This window comes from Dicentrarchus labrax, unplaced genomic scaffold (genome assembly GCF_905237075.1).
Source record: "Dicentrarchus labrax unplaced genomic scaffold, dlabrax2021, whole genome shotgun sequence".
Classification (NCBI taxonomy): Eukaryota; Metazoa; Chordata; class Actinopteri; family Moronidae; genus Dicentrarchus; species Dicentrarchus labrax.
In genome coordinates this window covers 26,160,167-26,180,429 of record NW_026136722.1, presented here as the reverse complement: position 1 = coordinate 26,180,429, position 20,263 = coordinate 26,160,167, and the positions used below count along the sequence as shown (strand labels likewise).

The window sequence follows — 20,263 nt, the reverse complement described above, 5'->3', positions numbered from 1 at the left end:
GCTCTCGCAAACAACTAAAAGCTTGTTTTCTCTACTTAGCTTCCTCCGTCGTCTCCTCACCCCAATCCGGTTCTAGCACAATCAGCGCCACTCTCCGACAGCATTCCTGCCCCTGTCCCACCAACACTCCCCCGTTGTTTTGAGCACCTAATCCAGTGCAGTACAGCTAAGCTAACTAGCTAACAGCAGCTAAAGGTAGCAGAATTTACTTGTTAGAGAGTTGTGGCAGAGCGGCTTGAGAACAGCAGAGGGAAAACCATTAAAAAAAAAAAAAGAAGCGTTTGCACTTGTTCTGACCCGAAACCAAAAGTTACATAGTACAGGAACAGGTGAACATGGTGGAGCAATTAGCAGCTAATGCGCCAGATATTTCCGTCAGGAGTTGGTAGCGAAGATAGTGAATATTGTTTGGAAAGAAACATGATGCCAAATGAAGGCAGCAGTTTCTAGTTATATTAATAAAAAAAACAGGTGATAAAGGGTTTAGAGATGGGAACTACAATTCATCATTTTGCTGGTGTGAATGGTTTCTTTCACACATTCATAGTCACTAGCTGTGTAGTTAGGTCATTTTTATGTTTTTTTAAGTAAAGCAATTGCATCAGTACACAAACGTCATCATATAAAATGCATAACCAGTTTTGGCAAATAAATGTGATCAGTATTAGTCCAGAGCAATGACGAAGACATAAGCAAGTGTCTGAACACACACACACAAACACAAATATACACTGACATGGGTTCAACAGTGAGCCGACACTGTAATTGCTGAAAAGAAGATTAGAGTGGAAACGTACTGCTTGTACCAATTAACAACCTGCAGCACTGAGAGGTGGAATCAAGCCACACTCCAACCCTGGCTCCACTCAGACTTTACTGTGGCAAGACCTCCATAGACATTATTGGTCTTTTAACAGCCTTTTTGCTCACACTCTAGATGTGTGTTTTCAGCATTAGATAAATTACTTGAATCTAAAGTAAAGATAAAAGGTAGTGTATCCTGGGAGTTGGCTGAGCACTTACCACTATGTCGAGTGTGAGAGTTCAAAATATGTTCTTCGAAGTTTGAAAAGGTTTGCAAACAAAGATTATCCATCCTTTTAAACTGACAAGGAGCAGTGTACAGCTAAAGATGGAAATCACGAGAGTGTGAGATTTATGGAACAGCGCCTGGGGTATTCTTGCCCTTTTTCTTCTGAAAAAGTGACTTTGTGCTTCAAGACTGAGGAACTCCTTTAACATGCTTTTTATTGCATCATCAAAACCACGTTGATGGGTCATTCTGACCCTTAATTTTGTGAGAGAAAAAAATGATGCACATGAAAAAAGGTAATATTCATGGATCATGCTCTAAGCTTTGGGGGATGTAAACAGAAAGTATGAGTTAGCTGCGGACTACAACTTGTTCTGCTCTTGAGCAATGAGCGTCTTTTTCTATTTTTTTACAGGGATTTATCAGGATGTGAACAGGAAGTATACTTTTTCAACGGATTCAGTGACAGAGTCTAAAAATATGTGCATCGTGTATGTGTTCAGATTTGACTGAGTTATGACACTGAATCAGAGAATTTTGACGCAAAATGCAGCAGTCAGGCGCTAAGGGTTTTAAAGCACCTTAATTGCCTTGATGAGCTGCGTGCCACAGCCACTGCTGCTCCAACTGCTGACTGTGTTGATAAGCAGGTCAACTGCTAACTAGCTTCCCGTTGTTTTTAGAACACCGGCATGCACCTGCATCTGTGCCTCTCTTTCCGTGCCCCCACTTGGGAGGCGCGCCTCACGGTTTGAAAACCTCTGACCTGCACTGTCTATCCTTGTATCCTATTCTATCAATAAAACCTGTGAGCCCAGCGCACACACACGTCCTCTATTTCCCCGAGACATTATAACACTTTTTACATTTGGATCCAAACCTTTTGTCTGATGGCCCCTCAAACCTCCAGCACACAGCAGCCCCCCCTCCCCACCTCTCCTCTCCCAGAGATGACTCACCGGCGGTGGGCATGGCAGCGCTGGAGCCCCTGTTGTCACTCAGGAGCTCCAGAGGCTGGTGGTGGCTGTCTGTGCTGGCAGAGGAAAAACAGGACTCAGTCTCATAGATGGTCTGCAACATGGCGCACAATCCTGACACCGTGGGATGCAACAGCATGCCAAGACAAGAGGCAGCACTCTATTTTGTCACAAAAAATTTAAAATAAAAAAATAACACACCAGTCAGTTCCTCTTGCGATACAGCGGCATGGCTTCGTTCAGGATTCAAGTTGCCAATGATGGGGGGGATAAACATCAAAATATGGTTTCAAAAATATTGAATTGTGAACTTCCAAATGTTTTGTATGCTTCTATTACCAAACTGATTGAAAAATGACAATGAATTCCATCCAAAATTCCAGAAAAACGTTGGAAAACTCCTCTGTGCTTTTATTGTGTAATCCAGCAAAGGTATCCTGTTTAGGCTGCAGTCTCTGTTGGATTTTTTGCAGGTAGCCTCTGCCTGTCAGTTTTGCTGGAGTTCTCCACAGTCTCTGGCTCTTCAGTTTGTGCTGTGATGGCCAGTTACTTAAGACAAAATCATCTTTTCTAATGTTGTCGCCTCAGCTGCAGCTTCAAAAATCCTCCCCTCTGCTCGGCTCGAGGAATGAAAGGGCGAAGACGAACAGCTTTAAGAGTCAAATTTAGGAAATGCAGGCTCTGTAATGACCTGAATGTCTACTTCACCTTGAGTCCCAATCCAGGCAGAACACTTTGCTCACTCCTGAAACAGTGACAGCAGCTGGTGCGCTGCAGAAAGTTTGTTTCCTCCGCTGCACTGAACCCTCTCTGAGTCTTCACCAACCAAACTGAGCAAGCAAAAGCGAGATCGGGAAGGAATCGATGTAAAGTCGTCGCTGTGTGCAGCCCGTGAAACCGTGCATTTCCACGGGCTGAGAAGTGATGGAAGGGATCAGTGGGGGATCGGTGGGAGAGCCGTGCTGCTGCAGCCTCTTCACCACTTCCCGCGGCTAACAACACAACACAAATGCAGAGACGAGGAGAAGCCGAATTCCCCTGCTCGGCTGCATCAAAGGATCCTCACGCTGCTCTCCTCCTGGACGACGAGAGGGAGAGGAGAGGAGGAGGAGGAGGAGGAGGAGGAGGAGGAGGAGGAGGTGGTGGTGGTGGAGGAGGAGGAGGAGGAGGAGGAGAGGCGAGGACGTAAATAGCTTTGGGAGAGCGCTCCCCGAGGTTCCATGCTTCCAAAATTAGAACGAAGCGCTGAGAGAATGACAGAGAGAGGGAAATGGAAGGAAGGAGGGAGAGGGAGAGGGAGACCAACGGAGCAGTATAATAAAATAAGAGGAGAAAATGTGAGGAGAGGAAGGCTGGAGAAGACGAGCGGGCGAGTTAGAATCCTCCCAGAAAAATGAACAGCCAGAGATCACACGCCGTCCTCTTATCCCTCGCTTGAAAACACAAAAAAAGGTGGGGGGCGGGGGGAGGCCGGCGCGGAGTGGAGCTTTGTACGGCGACCAGAAACAGCTGCTGGTCAGACGGCTAATATTCACTGTCTGAGAGTCATTGGTGTGTGCGTGTGTGTGCACAGGACAGTGTCTGTGACGCTCTTTGAGCTGCTGAATGAACATTGAGAGAGGGAGAGAGGAGACAGAGGGAGGAGGAGGGTGAGCAGCAGCAGAGAGAGAGAGCGAGAGAGAGAGAGAGAGAGAGCGAGAGAGAGAGGAGCTGAAAGTAGATCACTGGGTGGAAAGGAAGTTAGACGGCTGAAGAGAAAGTCAACAACCGCTCCTTTCGTTTCAGTCACAACACACAAAAGGAGAAAGAGAGACCCCTTCAACGTCCATCCCTCTCTTCACCTTCATTCAGTTTTTATTTTTATTCTGCATGTTTCTGGTGTTAGATTGGCAGATTTGTTTTTCAAGAATAAAGAACAGGAAGGGGAGAGAAGAAACATTTACTAACACAGGAGATGGGGGGTTGATGGAGGGACTATAACTGAAAATAGCCTGCCAGGGAGGAGGAGGAGCTAGAGATAAAAATAGACAGAGAGAGAGAGAGAGAGAGAGAGAGAGAGAGAGAGAGAGAGAGAGAGAGAGAGAGAGAGAGAGAGAGAGAGAGAGAGAGCAGTAAGCCTACAGCTCTGGGGTTGGGGGGGGTTACGGAGCAGCACTGTCATGTTTCTACACCGCACTGCCCACAGATCACCTGCCAATCAAACAGTGTGGGGGCGGGACTTTGACCCCCTCTTCCTCTGATTTTGTGCTGATGCAGTTTGAGTATCTAAAGGTGGACACTTGTTTTAAGCACAGTGGCCGCGCTCATGCCGCTGCACTGCCCAGTGTGCGCTGTGTAGCCTTGCGGCGCTGGGGATGGTGATAGCAGCGTTCCCACTGGTCCACCAGGACTGAAATATCTCAACAACCCTTGTATGGATTTTGTGATCCTTTTACTTATGCAGGGCTGTGTGTTGGCAAGAATCTGGCGATACGATACGTATCACGATACAGAGGGTTACGATTCAATATATTGTGATATATTGCTATACTGCAAGCTAGGCAATCACTAGGCAAGATCACCCTGTCATGGTTGCATAAAAGGAATGTCACCATAACAGAGTGATCTGCATTTGTATTTATCACAGTCGCTGTAACATCTTAGCCCTCAGTTTATGATCACAACAATGCTATCTAACAGTTGTAGGATAAACCACAAAAATCTATAATGTGTTTGAGAATCAACACATTTTCACTTATTCAGTAAATGCTGTATGTCAACATCTACTTGATGGATTGGCACCACATTGACACCCATGACAGAATTCAGAGTCTAGAGACGATGAATCCTGACTTCGGGGTGATCCTTCATGTAATGTAATTGTACCAATACCATCAAAGACTCTGCTGTACTTTGTGTTTAGAGCCAACTATATATATATATATATATATATATATATATGCAGATAACCCTCAATATTAGCTTATTGCAGACACAGCAGTGTCCGTATACATGTCAGACGATAAGCAACAAGGTTCCACTTTGTCCACCAGAGAGCACTAACAAGTAGATCTTTACATTGTAATATGGGCTGCTTAGTATGCATTTGGAGATAAAAACTAACCTATGGATCTATACAAAGATTCTCTGTTTAATGTTATGGGCTATAAGTCAATGTAAGCTTTCAGTACATGACTGTTATTAGTACAGATCTATGGACACATTTTGGTTGGTACCACCAAGAAATTGATGTTCGAAATGGAAATTCAACGGAGAAACCAGGTATAGGCAGTAATGTCTGGTTTTGACTAGTCCAAAACACTGATTGATAAAAGAATCCTGTAAATCCAATACTTTTAATTGGCAACACTGCCAGCAATGCAGAGCAGAGCAGAACTTTGTCTCTCTGTTGAGCTGACAAGAAATCAACACTAACTAGATATTACACTGACTCAGGCTTTACAGTTTGGTTTCCATTGGTTGGGAACTGAAGTCAAAGTGCATATCGACAAGTAATAAACAACTGGTTTAGAGGAAGAGGTCGACATTTTGTGAAATATGCTTTTTCTTTTTATTTCTTGCTGAAAAAAGCTCAGAGTATGAAGCTACAGCCAGTTTGCTTAGCATAAAGACTGGTAAAGGGGGTGGAAACCCTGCCAAAACAAAATCCACCTGCTAGCACCTCTGAAGCTCACTAATTAGCTTTTTATATCTTGTCGGTTTCAAAGGGGAATCTGTGCCCGACCAAGAAATAGATACAAATAAAAAATCCCAGTAAAACCACAATGTGTTGCTGTTTTTACACTTCAGATCAAACACTAAGTCCAAACTGAATGAAAAGCAGTCTCCATCATGTGTTGCACCTGGGAAATGTCATGGAGAATCACGGAAATGTCGCTCTATAACCAAAAGCTGCACTGCTTACTCTTCTCACGTCGCTGTCAGTGTTGATATTATTAATTGAAACTGCTGGCTGCTATTTATAGTATTTGTTTGTTCCATTCAGTCGCTCAGGCCTAAGTGAAGCTGTGCTTTAAGCGATAGGTTCCAGTGTTTTAACGGAGTGTAACGGGATGCCACTGACTGCTGGGGTGCATGGATTACAAAAAAACAAAGGATCAGAATGAATCAGGCTTTATGCAACCGATGCTAATACATAAAAAAAATCTCTGAATGGCCCCAGAACGATGTATGGAGAAGTGATAGAATATAATTTCAATAATGTAGATGATTTGGAGTCCTCTGTATTCATCTCAGGCTAACTGTTGCTGCTGTGATGACAGCTTCCTTTCCAGGAATGATAATATTTCATTGAATCATTTTATCATCACCTTCATACCACCTCCTCCTCATCACCTTCATCGCCCTAATCATCCTCACCTCCCGTGTAAACAGCTCTGTGTGTCCTCAAGCTGATTTCGGGCTGCCTCAGTATGACTCACAAGCAGAGAGACTAAATACATCGAAAGAGGAGAAATATGTTGAAAATTCATTGAGAAGGTCCTGTATTGGTTTACATTGACTTGAGCTGCTGCAATGCTTTTCTATTATCCAGTATTATAATGATTTATTAAAGACTTCTCCTGTTATCTTACATATCTACATCGTCATTTCCAATCACTCTGGCAGCAGGAGAGACAGAGAGAGATGCGACTGACCAGGCAACACGTCCTAATGGTCTCACATACTAAACACATCTGTTAAAGGTGTGTGTGTGCGTGCGTGTGTGCGTGTGTGTGTGCGTGCATGCGTGCGTGTGTGTTTGCCTACTGCAGTAGCTCAGTGGATGACTCATCTCTGCGTTTCTATTTGAGGCGCATCAACCCCTGGAGTCACACTGCTGTCTGTGTGTCTGTGTGTGAATGTGAGCGTTATGTACTATATCTGTATCCATGACAACCAAATTACAGTCAGTCAGTCAACCAACCAGTCACTCAGTCCGAGACAAAGCTGTCAAAAAAATACGAGAGGACGGCTTACAGGTGTACCCAATTAACCCAATTATTCTGCCAAACATTGATTGTCACAAATATACAGTGAACAATACACACTTTCTATGTCTCCATACGTTCACACCAGTTTATTTGTTATCCGATATATCCACCGACACTCCAGACACAGATTTAACTCGGACAGCAGTCAGAGCACATAACAAACAACTCCATGTTTTAGGACTACTCTTGATTTTTGGCATCCTGTTCAATGTAAAACCCTCCTAAATAATCTTATGATCTCCTCGTGTGGCCATTTGTTCTTTTACTATGACTTGTCCTACAGTAACTAAGGGTTAGCAGGCTAAAATGCTAAACTAGGATGGTAACATTATAACTGGGTAACATCAGCATGTTAGCATCATCATGTTAGCATTATGCTCGAAGCATCACTATGTCTATGTGGTTTCACAAAGCAGTACGTATGTATGGCAGTAAAGTCTTAAAAAAAGAAAAAAATAAAGTACTGTGTTTCTATTTTACAGGGAGTAGTGAATGAGTGAACAGGGGAGTGATTTCCAACACAGTCACTGCCATTATGCTGATGTTTGAAAGGCGTAACGTTTACCATGTTTGACACTGAATCTTAGTTTGTTAGCATGCTAACATTTGCTAATTAGCGCTAAAAGCAATTTACAGCTGAGGCTGACTTGTGACTACGCTGCTTATATAATACCTTCATAATTATGCAGGAAAAGGAAAGACATGAACATGTTTACAATGGACATAAACGACCATTTCGATCGCACTAGCTGTGACACCCGTCAACATGTTAATATTCCAAACCATGAGTAAGTGTTGTTCAAACTCTGACTTCATTTTGAGTTTGGGCAAATATTACTTACATATTTTGGTGATTTGTTAACTGGTATAAAGTATAATATTTTCAGCATACCTTCATGCATAGTTATCAACTGAACAAAAATAAAAACATTGTGGCATGTGCAAAGGCCTGGGCACGCTACACTGACAGCAAACACATCAGGCTTCTATAGATGTTCTCCTGCACTGGGGGCATCAATAACTTGTGCCAACTTGTCTGCACAAGGTTTGAGTTGTCAGAGTATTTGTAAAGTTTTGAAAATTGGCACCAGCTGACGTTTCCTAATCACAACTGTTAACGTACCTCAGGCCTAACAAACTGATTAAGGTCTGAGACTGCAGAGACCTTTGCACATGCCATAATCAGGTATTTATTTTTCTTTAATTTATAATAGAAAATGTAACTATGCATTAATGTTTGAAAATATTGTGTTTTATGTGCCATATCCTAGACAGCCAGTGTTTACATCTTTTCATTTAATAAATCACCTAAATGTCTTATTTGTGAAGCCCAAACTTTTGCATTCAACTGCAACTCTTGGGATACAGTTCCCTACTTCTACTACCCTACCTCAGTTCCTACTCCCCTATGTTGGTAAATGGTCCTGTACTTGTATAGCGCCTTTCTAGTCTTCCGACCACTCAAAGCGCTTTTACACTATGTGCCACATTCACCCTTTCACACACATTCACACAGCGATGCTGTGCATCAGGAGCAATTTGGGGTTCAGTATATTGCTCAAGGATACTTCAACACGTGGCAGGAGGAGCCGGTTGGGTGCCCTTGCTTGGATCATACGCACCTTCAAACTACATACCTATAAAGTTTTGCGACTGCTATCACGTTGACAAAATCTGTCCACAGTCAGACAGACAGACAGACATAGAAACACCTGGCAAAGTGAAGTGACGTAATTACGCGACGTGAACATCATCGAAAAGCTGCAAACACCGCGATGAAGCCATGATGAAGCCCGAAAATCAGTCTCATTTGTAAGTTTGAGCCATGTGTTTATTAAGGTCTGAAATAAAACAAGATGGGAACTTAAATATTCCCAGCACTTTCTGTGATGAAGTATGCTTGCTTATCATAGGAAGTAATAAGAAATGACTCTTTACATTAAGGTAGTCGCCTAGTGAGAACAGGGTGTTGGGGGAATCACTTTTTTTTTCTCTTTTTCATCAAACCGCAGTTTTTGCAAGTTCCCGCAGTTTTTGCAAGTTCCCGCAGTTTTCATCGCATAAAATTGCATAAATATCCCACATATTCCATCGCATTTTTTAAGAAAACGTGCTGCATAATCAAGGATTTTTGCCCGCAATAATCACAAAAAAACACTTTTCTGCAAGGACTGTACAATATCAGCCATGCTGTCACGGCTTGTAAATTTAAAAATACATTAAGGGCGTTTTCACACATACCTCATTTGGTCCGGACCTTCGGACTTTTCAGTTTGGTCCGAACCAAAATTGTAGGTGAGAAAGGTGCCACGGACCATGGTCCGGATCAAAAGACCAAAATTTGGTCCGAACTAAAGAGGAAGTCTCGGTCCGGATCAAACTGAACCAGTATACAGTATGAAACACTTTTTGGATGGTTCGGACTTTCGGACCAATTACAGGAAGTTAGGCATACGTACCATAGAAGAAGAAGAAAAAAAACAGAAGAAAACCCCCGCCAGAACAAGCAAAAATGAGTCGTGGAAGTACGTGGGGAGAGGAGGAGATTATATGTTTATGTTGGTAGTAATACCATAATAACGCAATCGGGATTTGCTCATTCATTTTATTCATACGGAAAGACTACCCGCCAAATGACAACACGCCAACGTCAGGCGCACGCCCGTCTACTCACCAATCAAGGGAGACGCAACACACGTCGTGGGGACAACACGCCGTGGTATGTCATGGAAAGTTCTTTAGTGGCTAGCAAAATTACTATGTGAAACCGAAAATAACAGGATCAAATGTATACAATGTTATTAAACATGAACCTTGGTCCGGACCGTGGTCCCGACTTTTAGGTGTGAAAACGCCCTAAAACAGCATTCAGAGCTCTTCACATGAAACAATAAAACAGTTTGTTTGCTACAGCTATAAGTGACATTCAACCATATTATCTCACACACACACACACACACACACACACACACACACACACCTATCCACTTGTCACTGAAGGGCAGCAGAGAAGCAACATACAGTACAGTATGATGATATGACTGACTCTGTTATTGACCTCAGTTAGTGCGAGCCATGCATCAGCTGAATAGCACTGCTTCAAATATTTCAGTCCTCCTCGCACTATTTACCCCCAGTCAGTAAACCGAGCTGCTGGCTCAATAAAGTTCCCTTTATATAATTGACTGAGCTGACAAGTGCAACAACAAACAACACAACTGAAGTAATCCATCCCCAAGAAAAAAAAAAAAAAGGTTTGCATTGCTCATATGGATTCAACTGCACAATAAATACAGAGGTCATGGTAGGAAAATAGACATTCGACAACCAAGGGATTCAATCTAGCGGTGTCCAGTCACAAGCCAGTCCCCAATGTTTTTGCTACCATTTGGTAAACCAGTATAAGCTGTCGCACTCCAGTTACACCAGTACCACAGCAGCGCTTTGAGATGGAAAGACAGAGAACTTACTTGAGGTGTGTGATGAATTCATGAAGTTTGAACCTGAACTTGCTTCCCCCAATCCTTCCACTGTGTGTATGTGTGCGTTAAAGTGGGTCCTCGGAGTCGGCCATGTGTTGGTGGACAGACGATGGACAGACAGATGAGTCAGACGTTTTTCTCAATGCCAGTTTTTCTGCAAAAGAGCAAATGATTAGAAATTTAGATAACGGTTGACTATTTGCTAAACCCCTCCCACAAACAGCAATTGTCCAATCATAGTTTAGCAACCGTAACTGGGCCCAGCAGTGAGGGTCCGTATATAAAGACTTTGGAAGGTGGTGAAATTGGTTAACCTTTTAAAACCAAGTGTAGGAAATGGATTAGTATGTTTATCTCTGCAAGAGTTAGCACTGTTATTGTTAGCAGCTAACTAGCTTACTAACAACAGTAGTGGCTTAACCCAGTGGTAGTCACACTTCAGTCACACTTCAGTCTTTGAGAGGTCACATGTTACATTTTAACATTTTAGTATTTCCCTGCTGTGTGGAAGGTGGGTTGAGGTCAGCATTGAGGCCCCTTATTGTTCAGCAACTCCCACTCACCACATTGGTTAGCCATCCTAAAAGCACTCTCTTTGTAAAAAGAAAAACTATTTGGAATACAATGAAGCATAAATCCAACCTCCAAGTATTTGAGCTAAGCAGTCCAACAAGCTAATGTTAAAACAAAGTTTAATCAGTTACAACCAAGCCCCCAAGGAGAGCGCAGGGCCAATTTGACATAGTGGCTAAACTATGTAATTACAGCACTGTCACATGATAAGATATTCCTTTATTTGTCCCACAATGGGGAAATTCCAAACTGATTCCATGATGCACACTGCCTCAAAAAAACTGTTACCTTTAGCTTGTATTGTGAAAGAAGTGACTGTAAAACAGTGGATACATTTTTTGGAGCATCAGCACCCTGTGAAATAACTTTTTTTTTATCCATTTGCTATGATAACATCTGGAAAGTCTATAAGAGCCGCACTGTTAAATCATTTTATCTCCATTCAAGATAGCGGGGGGCCCAAACCGGAAGCTAGGGGCTCGACCGGCGGAAGTCTCTAAAGCACCTTCTCTATGGGCTCCACAGTGTGGAAGCATATGCAGAAAATCCTCATAATTCGTCCAACTGTTTTAGCGCGCCCCCCAGCGCTGTATCCAGTTCTTCTTTATACATCCAGGCTTATAATACTAAGAGTAGCTAGCTCTACAGCACAATAACAGTGCTGTGTCTTTATTTCCATGTCTTCTACATCATTTCATGGTGACACACAATGTGGTATTGTCTTTGATGATACCATACTCTTAAACAGGGTTTTTGTTTTAAAATGAATTAGAAACATTTGAAAAATCAGCAATAGACCACCATGGACCGTTTTCAACAACACTTGTCATTACAGACAGCTAAATCAATCCTCTCTGGCTAGAAATGAAGAAGCTGGCTTTTGTCTGAATCTGCCACAACTATCAGTGTAAATGTGAGAACAAAAAGCTCAGGTTTTTTTAGTCCTACAAGGGAAAGGCCTACAGTGCCAGTGTGAGTGTCGCTGGGGAGTCAGTTTCCACTAAAATGTGTTTCCTGGTGGCTTCTCCTCAGTGCGTATTGTTCTTGTGCCATTGTACAAGGAAATGATGGAGGAAGAAATGTGCTTAATGAATGAGCAGCATTCTATTGTGGAGTCCGATAACTTCCTGTAGTCACTAAAGGCTTTTGGTCTCAGATGAAGAGTTCATTATCCAAACTTTCTGATCTCTTTTCAGTCTGTCGGACTTGTACTTTACATGTACTGTAGTTTAGCTTTTTTCGAAGAAATCTTGCAAACCTGAATTGTGAGAACCTTCAGGTTCACCAAACTTTTTTTTTTTATTGCCTCCAAATATTGCAGAAAGGTATCGGTGGAACTAATAACATTAATAAAGACCCTGTCCCAGCATTTACTTTAATGTCAGGCAGCCAAAATGTCTGCTGTGAAAAAACATCTATTCACCTTTTCAATCCCTGTCTTACCTTGAGGTGTTTGTTGTGTAAAAAATGTCTGGTTGGGCAGTCTTTTTTCAACTGTACAGCAGTAACTGATTACAGACATGTTGTTCATGTTCTTGACAATGTTACGTCAATAAAATCCGTCTTGGCCTCTGTATTTGTATCAGTTTTATCAGTTCAGGGTGACATCTGCAGAGGTCTGGTTTTGTCTGACAAACAGCCCAAAACCCCCAAATAAACAGTCAACAATAGAAAACGGAGAATGGTTGGAATAGTTGTATATTTCATACATATTTATTATTATGTGTAACGCTATACATTTGAATATAGCGGGCTATTATTCATTTATCTAAACCTAAACATGCACTGTATTAGTACAGTGCATAGCAGCTGGTGTGCACTAGTGGACTTTCACACAAATATTTGCACAATTCAAATATTATTGAATTATTACATATTATTATTCACAGTATTATAATGTATATATTTCTTCTGAATGTAGATTCTTTCAGTTCTTCTTTCATTTTTACTTATTTCATCCAAATGTATCTGTTTTCTTACTCTGGATATAAATAATTGTAAATGATCTGATATCTGTCTGACATTTTGTTTGGTTTTATGAAAAAATGATATTTAATTTGACACAACTGGTGTATGACTGAATGATTCCTGCATGTGTTGTGTCCTGAACCAACATTGCGTTTGAAAAGGAATTACATCACAGTAAGGAAACAAGCTGCACCCTGTTGCTTACTGCGGCTCCCTGGTCCTCTGGCGCCACCTACTGGTCTTGTACGGTGCACTGTATGTGTGGAAGTATGAGAGAGAGGGTGAGACAGAGTAGACAGAGAGAGGAACAGGATACACAGAAAAACGGCACAGATTCCAACATCCTGAATAATTGTCTTGAATGAATGTCAGTGTGTGTGTGTGTGTGTGTGTGTGTGTGTGTGTGTGTGTGTGTGTGTGTGTGTGTGTGTGTCTCATGCTGCAGAGATGTTATGTGGTTTGAAGGAACATGTCTAGCTCCCTTTAACCCAGCCTGTGTTTCCACACAAACACACACTCGTTTGTACTTCACGCCCCACACATATACAGGCACACACAGCAGCAACAGCAGGTCTGTCTGAGGTCTGCTGGCTCAGGGCCCAAACACAGATCCCAGTTATTTAATGCTCTTACTGAGGGGGGGCATCTAATCGTGGGTGGACTCTCCATCATCACAATCATTATCATCATCATCATCATCACATGTGCAGTGTAATGATGCATGATAAATGGTGAAAATGTGCACAGGTAGAGTGAACTGGTCAAATGTGCACTTTAAGTTCATTTGCATGTATTTCAAACAGGTCTACAGGTACACTGTTTATGTTTTACATATGTTTACCTGTACAACCTAATGCAATCTAACACAACAGGCCTGAAATAAATATTAAAATAAAGCATACAATGAGCAGTTTGGTTTTTGGGGAACTGTGATTGCAATCTAAAACATTTTGAAGCTGTAGTTGGCGGTGTTTCTAATATTATGTCCTACTCGTGTAAGTAATGGGGTGGACATTGAAAAACTGCTTCAAAGCTGCAGACCTTTATAAAAATAACTTTTGTCATATTTGCTGAACCTGAAACAGTAGAACATGATAAGACAGATAATCTGTAAAAAAAAAAAAAAAAAAAACAGGTTCCTGTGGCTCCTCGTAGTGCTCTGAATGGCATTTCTAAGAATCCACCGCATCTGAATGAAAACGACCAATCAGAGCCAAGAAACATAGTTGATGTATGAAAACAGTTTTTATCTGGTTAATGCTGGAAAACAAGCAAAATTAGGTCACAATCCAAAAGGAAAGCTCTAATTTCATGCTAAAAAATTAACTTTATATTATATTATAATACACCGATCAGCCATAACATTGTGATCACTGACAGGTGAAAAGTATAACACTGATTATCTGGTTACCATGGCTCCTGTCAGTAGGTGGGATATATTAGGCAGCAAGTGAACATTTTGTCCTCAAAGTTGATGTGTTAGAAGCAGGAAAAATCGCAGCGTGAGGATTTGAGCTTTGACAAGGGCCACATTGTGATGGCTAGACGACTGGGTCAGAGCCTCTCTAGAACTGCAGCTCTTGTGGGGTCTTCTCGGTCTGCAGTGGTCAGTACCTATCAAAAGTGCTCCAAGGAAGGAAAAGCAGGGAATCAGAGACAGGGTCATGGGGGGCCAAGGCTCATTGACACACGTGGGGAGAGAAGGCTGGCCCGTGCAGTCCGATCCAACAGACGAGCTACTGTAGCTCAAACTGCTGAAACAGTTAATGCTGGTTCTGATAGAAAGGTGTCAGAACACACAGTGCATCACAGTTTGTTGGTATGGGGCTGCAGAACATTCTGACCACCAGGGTGCTCAGGGGGTCATAATGTTATGGCTGATCAGTGTATATGCGCTGGAAGTTTCCAAACCACTAGGGATGGGGCTTTTTATCTAAATCAAACAATAAAGAAACTAAAGGCTAAAATAACTCAAAATCAAATATGTCTGATCATACTTTGTTAGCTGAGAAGGCAGAAACTCTACAGTTTCTAGCGACCAATTAATGTTCCCAACCTGAAAGCGAGATGAGCTGGTTTGAGTTGATGAGAGATGTGTTAGCGTTGTAGCTTAATAATTGTGAGCATTTTGCTGACCGGGGAGCACATCCAAAATGGAACTGGCTCTTGTGTAAACTGCATACTGGACCACGATTGGTTTCCTGCCGATTAGTGTGAATACAAACTCTCCACACACACACACACACACACACACACACACACACACACACACACACACACACACACACACACACACACACACACACACACACACACACACACACACACACACACACACACACACACACACACACACACACACACACACAGTGAGGCTCAAACAGCCCACAATAAGTGTGGAGGGGGACTTTAAATTCTAACCACAGTTTAAAACTGCTGAAATTGCCTCATAAAATACTGTGTATAAACACTTTTAGCCCACAGTATATTAAGAAGCTGCTGAGCTGCATTTCTGTTAGCAGATGTTTCACTAAACTGAAATCACATCATCTCTGAAATGAGAGTTAGCAGCAACAACAAAACACAACAACTTTCTCTACAGGAACATTGTGCAAGTCCCTGCAATCGAGTTGGCAATATACTGAAGCCTGAACAGGAGGGTTGGCAGACGTCTCGAGGAAACAACAAACGCAGTCTGTAGTATAATTTTCATTAATCTGAGGATTATTTTCTTTGGACTAAATGTCAGAAAATAGTCAGTCTCCTAAAGTCCAAGATGAAGTCTTCAACAGTCCAAAACCCAAAGATATTCAGTTTACTGTCACATCAGACAAAGAAAAGCACACAATCCTAACAGATAAGAAGCTGGAACTTAAGGATGTTTCTCATTTCTGCTTTAAAAACTGTTTACACAATTTATACATTGCAGATTATTTTTCTCTCAACTGACTGATCCAGTATTTTTTAAATTCCTTACACTGCGTACCACGTCAGAAAATATCAGGCTCTCCAAGCACCACAGGCCGACCCTATTCAGCCACAGACAGTTCACGCAGGAGGCAGGTTTATTCCCTATTTGTTGTTATTGTTGCTGTTGATCATTGCTGAATCCCGAACGGAACCAGATCAAGAACCAGAGCTAATTTGGTTGGACAAGGGGTCCTCCTGGTGCACACTTCTGTTTTTCAGACACAATGGCAGTGTTTTGGAATCATTCATTTTACCTCACTGCTTAATATCACTATCTCTCCATCACAGTTTAGCTCCTAACCAACCATGGATGCGTTCATTACCTGCATGAACATGACTATGTAGGAGGCTAATGGTGAAATAAAATGTTACAGTAAATGCAAAACCCATTTTATATTACATTATGTATATACACTTATTTTTTTATTTCATTTTTTATTTATACGTTGTTGTTTTTTTTTCTTCTTTTCAGACATTCCTTTACGTACCACTAGAGGCAGCTCACATACCACTAATGGCACATGTACCATAGTTTGAGAACCAAGGGACTAATCAATTAATCAACTAATCGTTTCAGTTCTATATGCCATGATTCCAGACATTTTTTTATCTCAGTATTAAGAACAAATCTCCTCTAATCTGCTTCATTTTGTCTCAATTAGTCAATTAGTTGTCCAGTATGAAATTAATCGGCAACCATTTTGATAATCAATTAATCATTTTGAGTCATTTTTTTTCAAATGTGAATTATTATTATTATTTATTTATTTATTTAAGTCCTGTATGACAGTAAACTAAATATCTTTGTGTTGTAGACAAAACAAGACATAAAGGACATCACCCTGGGCTTTGGGAAACACTGATCAACATTTTCTGGACCAAATAACTAATCCAATAATCGAATCGAATCGAATAGTTAGTTGCAGCCCTGATTTAGTCAGACGACTATAGGCCTTCATTTTGACAGTTTTAACAGGCTGCAGGGGTATTTAGTTTAATAAGATAAAAACTGAAGGATAGTCTGAGCTGAAACCATTTACTGATTAGTTGATAAGTCATGCAACACAAAATACATTTTCATTTTACAGACCAAACAATGAATTGATTAAATGTGAGAATAATCTGCAGATTCATTAATTAAGTCAATAAATCAATCAAAAATCCTTAGTTGCAGCCGTAGACTGGTGAGAACATTTTTAAGTTGTTAATGCATACGGAAAACTAGCAAATCTAACATCCAAATAATGAATGGGTGCAACTGGTCTGCCTTTGCTGTGTGTGGCTCCTCTCCAATTCCTCTAAATCTCCAAAGAAGTCACAGGAAGCCCAGTGTCACAGCGGCAACTGGGCTGGGTGCCGTGGTAACAGTGTCAGGGCCTAGATAATGGGATGAAAAGCTGTGGGTGAGTGCATATCTGTGTATGTGTCTGTGTAGCTTATAGAGCTAACTAGCTGTGACAGACTAACCTGCTGGCCAACTGCTCCATTAACCTAAAACACACACACACACACACACACACACACACACACACACACACACACACACACACACACACACACACACACACACACACACACACACACACACACACACACACACAGCAAGACAGCAAGAAATTAGAGTCTATTTAGAAGTTTGAGTCATATGTCTCGATGAAGCCGGAGCATCAAGAAATATGCATCTCTCTCTCTCTCTCTCTCTCTCTCTCTCTCTCTCTCTCTCTCTCTCTCTCTCTCTCTCTCTCTCTCTCTCCCCGTTCTCGCTACGCCGCCGCCTCCTCCTCCTCTTCACACCATCATTTCCTAAAATACCTGGCCCCTCCCCTTCTGGAGAGGAGCAGGAAGTGTTGCCTAGCAACCAGGGAGCTGGCTGCCGTGGTAACGCTTCACCTGAGCACCTCTTCCCTAAACAAACAGCAAGTGCGAGCAAGCGAGTGAGAGAGAGGGAGCGGGGCGGGATGTAGAGTCCGAGCGGCAGCCGGTCCCTAACAGTATTTGTTTGTAGTCTACATTTCTTGCTCGCTCTCGCAGGTTTTCCGTCTCTCTCTCACACACACACTCACTCTCTCTCTCTCAACTGTTCACCCATGACTGTGTATAACATCTCTCTCTTGTACAGCAGGCTCAAGGAGAAAGGAGACAAATACACATATTACACACACACAGCTGTCCTTTCTGAAGTGACATCAGGACTGCAACAATTAATGGGCAGAAAATGTATCCACTAGTATCTGGATAATCAATTAATTGTCATTTTCCATGCAAAAAATGCCAGAAATGTTCTGGTCATCGCCTCTCAAATGTGAGGATTTACTGCTATCCCTTGTCTTAACATGATATTATATCAAATACAAAAATAAACACCAAGGAAACACAGGTGTCAATCCAGAGGACAGATCACTGGTGTAATACAGGGTAGTGAAGGTCAGGACCCCATAAGGGCTCATAAGGTAAATCTAAGGAGATGATACACAGTGGAGGAAAGTAGAGTAAACATATTGCTTTTAACTAATGCTTATTTGGCCACTTGGGGGCAACAGAAACACAAAACATATCCTGCAAACACAGAGCAACACTATCATCCATTTGGAGTCGTGTTTCTGACTGCCTGATGAATGCTAGTCTAATACTTACTCTCTTATAGCTCTGTTTTTGGTCTCCACCATCTCCTGAGGGAAATAAGTGGCTCCTCTGTGTTCACCAGCTAGTCTCTAACTGTATTCTGTCTGCTGTTTAGTGCTGAGCAGGTAGCATACGGTGGCTTTATCAGAGCTGGAAACTGACTGAAACTCACTATAAAAGCTACAGAAAGCTTTGGGAAGCTTCAGGTGATCATTTTCTGTAGGTCACTATGAGCGACCCCTTTCACACTGTTGTATGTTTTTACATTGCCATTGATAAGTGGGAATTATAAAAATATCGACTACAGCCAAAAAAAAAAATCACTCTTTAGCCAAAAAAGTTTGGGAGAGCCAAAAGGTTTGCCACTCTTTCTGATCTGAGTGAGGGGCTAAAATACCATTCAAATATTACAGGACAACATTGATTATTTCCAGGATATTTGGTCACTTTAATCAATTTCCATAACTGGAAAACTAGTCTCTAATGGCGTTTTTCCACACACACCCACACACACACACACGTGCTGCTTGGCTTGGCGCACCAGACCAGCACAGCAGGAATCTGCATTTCCACAACAACAGGGCTACCCGCTGGAAGGTGTGTCTCCACAGGCAGAGAGCCGCAATGGTCGAGAGAGCTCAAGATTGAATGAAAAGGGAGCAATGACTTCATATCACTTCTTCACAATAAAAGTTTGACCCTTCTCGGAGAAGGTCGGTCTCGGCGCGGCACTACTCGTTAAAGCAGTAATGGAAATACAAATCAGCATTTTCCATAAATTCCAGGTGTTCCAGGGGGCATGGGAATCCTGGTTTAGGACCTTTAGCTTTAGCCAATTATGATTAGTATTAACTGAGGAAATAAGTATGTTGCTGTGTATATTTGAAGAGTTATTAGTGGATCATTCCTCCCGCCCATACTGACCTTGAAGTGGTCCAAAACCCATCATCTCAAATAAACTGGGAATCAGTTGGGTATCTTTATCCCGGCAGTCACATCTAGGTTTGGTGTCAACCTACACCCGGTAGTATAGAGTAGAAAAGGTCTCATAAAATCTGGACCCTGGAGGTAAAAGTCTGTGGCATGGTGCTTAAAGCTCTTATGTAACTAATGGAGTGACCCATGGCCCTGTAAGGTCTGACCCCTGGACAGGATAGAGCCGCAAATCCCTCTCAGCCCACAGCAGCTGGAATGATGTTGGTGTCAGGAGGGGCCATGGATGTATTAAGAGAACTGGAGGTTTTGCGATGCCCCCCCCCCAACCTTTCTTTCCTAAGGTTGCTCACAAGCCCATAAGCAAGAAAGTTCTTCAGGCTTCCACACTTAAGGGCCCACAGAGTCCCTGTCCCTCTCCTGACAGCCAGGGAGAAAATCCCATCTCCCTGTGGCCTATGGTGATGACCTTTTCTTTTATAGCAAACCTTATGGCTTTAACTGCAATACAACAAAGAATAGTTTATGTATGTTCTGTTAAGTAATGTGAAGCACTGAAAGGAAGAAAACAAAGTCGGAAGGACAGAGATTAATTAAATGATTACAGGGTGAGGAGAGCCAGATTAAAAACCAAACAGTGAACAAACTTCTCCAACAGCTATCCGAACCATACAAGTATGTATCCAGCTACCTCCCCCACCTTTCAAAATTATTTCTACCTAGATATGTGAG

At 42.0% G+C, this 20,263-nt stretch overlaps 1 protein-coding gene across 5 annotated transcripts in view; it reads right to left on the bottom strand.

The window, feature by feature from the left end:
• Positions 1-20,263, bottom strand: part of hdac5 (histone deacetylase 5) — a 73,601-nt gene that overhangs the window by 39,502 nt on the left and 13,836 nt on the right. For 3 of the 5 annotated variants that reach the window (XR_007882093.1, XM_051389087.1, XM_051389088.1), the window contains exon 1: positions 1,993-3,114. Coding sequence is in view for 4 of the 5 variants with exons in the window: in XM_051389087.1 (XP_051245047.1) it covers positions 1,993-2,149 (157 nt within the window). In the remaining variant the exon portion in view is untranslated. Of the gene's footprint in view, positions 1-1,992; positions 3,115-10,453; positions 10,620-20,263 lie in introns of those variants that run through there. The other 2 variants (XM_051389090.1, XM_051389089.1) reach the window with 1 other exon arrangement.